General features: G+C 41.4%; 1 protein-coding gene across 1 annotated transcript in view; it reads left to right on the top strand.

Moving 5' to 3' along the window:
* The first annotated feature begins 49 nt into the window (after positions 1–49).
* The window catches only part of LOC118422212, a 6982-nt gene continuing 4119 nt past the window's right edge, over positions 50–2912 (top strand). The window contains exon 1 of the mRNA XM_035829729.1: positions 50–442. Coding sequence (XP_035685622.1) covers positions 353–442 — 90 coding nt within the window. The 5' untranslated portion in view covers positions 50–352. The remainder of the gene's footprint in view (positions 443–2912) is intronic.

Genomic DNA, 2912 nt, shown 5'->3' with positions numbered 1-2912 from the left:
ACCTTGGAAATCAATTGATAAACAACTGAAGGAAAGACCATTTAAGTTTAATATTAATAAATAGATTAAAATAAACAAATGAATAGACAAAGGTTATGTAATCTATAGTTGTGTACGGCGTAGGGTTGCTGTTGTTGTAGATCAGATTACAAGGCTTGAATAGACCATTGGTTGAACCGTTATATCTGAAAGGTCAAAGGGCATATTTTCTTAGTGTCAATAATGAGTCAGAAGGGGATTACCGCCACACAACGTTCCTGTTATGATCACCCCTGTTGCTGAGTGGTACGCGGATAACAGTCTTTCAGTGCTTTCTTCAACCTATATTTCGTAAACAAATTAGAAGTCTAGCATGGCGGAATACTCACTTGTACCCAAGCAAGCATCGTTGTCTGGCAAAATCAAGAGATTTCCTGAAAAAGAACGCCAACTGTTGAAAGCGGTAAGGTTTTACCTTCGCCAAGAAAATTATGTTTTGGTGTGTGTGTGAGTATGTTTGTGTGTGCATGTGGCTGTGTGTGTGTCACTGTGTATTTCTGTGTGTGTCTTTGTATGTGTGTGTTTGTGTATGTGTGTGTGTTTGTGTGTTTTTTTTAACCTTGGTACATCTTCGGCCTAAGCCGCTTTCCAAGATTTCAAGGGAATAAGGGTCTTTGTGTGTGTATATGTCTGTGTGTGTGTCGCTGTGTTAGTCCCCCGCCCCCTCTCTCTCTGTGTGCGCGTGCGTGCGTGCGTGCACAATAACTCGAGAATGAAGGATTGTCTTGGTGCTTGGTATGTAAGTAGGTATTGAGGTGTCCTCGAAATCATTAGATTTTGGGGTCCTAGCAACTTTCCGCTCAGTTTCGCAGTTGTCTGTTGTTCCTCCTCTGCCATGGCTGGTCGTTCAGAGACAGAAAGGTGATAATAAGATAGATTAAATCAATGTTCCAGTATGTGGGTGGAAAATTGATTATTATCGGGGTCCCGTCCCATCTATCGGGGTCCCGTCCCATCTTGCTGGGAGCCAAACACTCTCTACCGCCCGATAATGATGACCATAGTATGTGTAGAACATAGATTATGCAGTTGTAACCCTAGAAAGCTGCAAGTAGGCCACTCATCGAACATGTCCATGAATGATGTAATGCACAGACCTAACAACCCCCCCCCCACACAAACATACACGCACGCATACATATACATACGCACACATATAAACAAACACGCACACACGCCCGCACAGATGCACACACAGACACACATACACACACATACACACATACACACAGACACACACACGCACACAGACACACACACACACACACACACATACACACACACACACACACACACACACACACACCACACATGCATACATACATGCTAAAACACAAGCACATAATTTGCGGTTTCCCTGACGGAAAGTGAAACAATGTCAACAGATGACTCACAGTGGTTTCATTTTCCATCTATTTATTCTACAAAGGGCAGCAAATATTGCCTACAAACCCTCTTTTCATGATGTGGCTCTATCTCAATGTTTTAAGCCTGTTTTGCAACATTTTAAAAGAGTACTAACTCTTGAATAAAACGATACCAAACATAGTTGTTCGCCAAAACGTTCCGCTCAGCTACAGGGGATTTCCAAGCCACCCCACCCCAACCCAAGCCAACCCAAACCCTGTTTTATTTAACAATACCGGGCCACCCGCTTCAAATCTACTGCTGACGTCCTAACCGTGTAAAGGGGACTCTTAAAAGTTGCGGGGGGGGGGGTCTATCTTTTTTTTGGTACTTTGTAGCAACCGCTACTGTATGTATTGTGGCTCACTAAAGAAATAGTCTCAAGGACACTGTCCAAACCTTCAGCAGTAAGGTACGTGGAAGTGTATACCGACACCCTGTCACGCTAGTCTAGATGCTACGAAGCTACCTCTTGGTACTAGGCAAACAAAAACTAAACGTGGTCGATGCTGAATTGGCCAGAACACTACTGAAAGATACTGAATGATAAATGCTTAGAACACTAGTACTGTAAGAAAGTTACTTACTTCGAAATCAGTCTTCTGAACCGTACTAGCCAGCAGAAGAAGTTTACTCTGTCAGTTCAAGAAGGAGCTGAGATTAGGTAAAGCGTTCAATCACCGGACTTCTCTATAAATACTACACGTAGGAAATTGTTAAAAAGTCCCGTTTATATATAGAAAATGACTCATTCCTAGAAACTACGTCACTGAAACTTTGGGAGATATGTAGAAAGTCCCATCTATTTATAGCAAATGGCACATTCCTATAGAAACTACGTCATTGAAACTTTGGGGTTCAGGTAAAAGTCCCAGTTATTTATAGTAAAAGACAAAAGCTTTGAAAGCTCCTTTGGAAATCAGTTGATAAACAACTGATGGGAGGACCCTTAAAGTTTAAGATTAATAAATAGATAAATAAACAAATGAATAGTCAAAGGTTATTTAATTCATAGTTGTGTACCGCGTAGTGTTGCTGTTGTTGTAGATCAGATTACAAGGCTTGAATAGACCTTTGGTTGAACCAATTTGTATCTAAAAGGTCAAAGGGCAGGTTTTCTCAGTGTCAATAATGAGTCAGGAGGGGATTACCGCCACGGTTCCTGTTATGATCATTCCTGTTGCTGAGTGGTACGGATAACATTTTCTTCAACCTACTTTTTCGGAAAAAACTTTAGAAGTCTAGCATGGCGGAATACTCACTTGTACCCAAGCAAGCATCGTTGTCTGGCAAAATCAAGAGATTTCCTGAAAAGGAACGTCATTTGCTGAAAGCGGTATGCACAATTTTGTTTTGCTGGTCGCCTGAGTACTTCTGTCGTACTGTAACTCCATCTGCTGTCTGCTCTCATACTCTTCATTTTCTGTCGTTTACCTAGTTTACTTTTTTTTCGTTTCTTTTTTTGT

This window comes from Branchiostoma floridae, chromosome 9 (assembly GCF_000003815.2).
Source record: "Branchiostoma floridae strain S238N-H82 chromosome 9, Bfl_VNyyK, whole genome shotgun sequence".
In the NCBI taxonomy this organism is placed as follows: domain Eukaryota; kingdom Metazoa; phylum Chordata; class Leptocardii; order Amphioxiformes; family Branchiostomatidae; genus Branchiostoma; species Branchiostoma floridae.
Note: the sequence above shows the minus strand (reverse complement) of the source record. Positions and strands in the feature narration are given on the sequence as shown.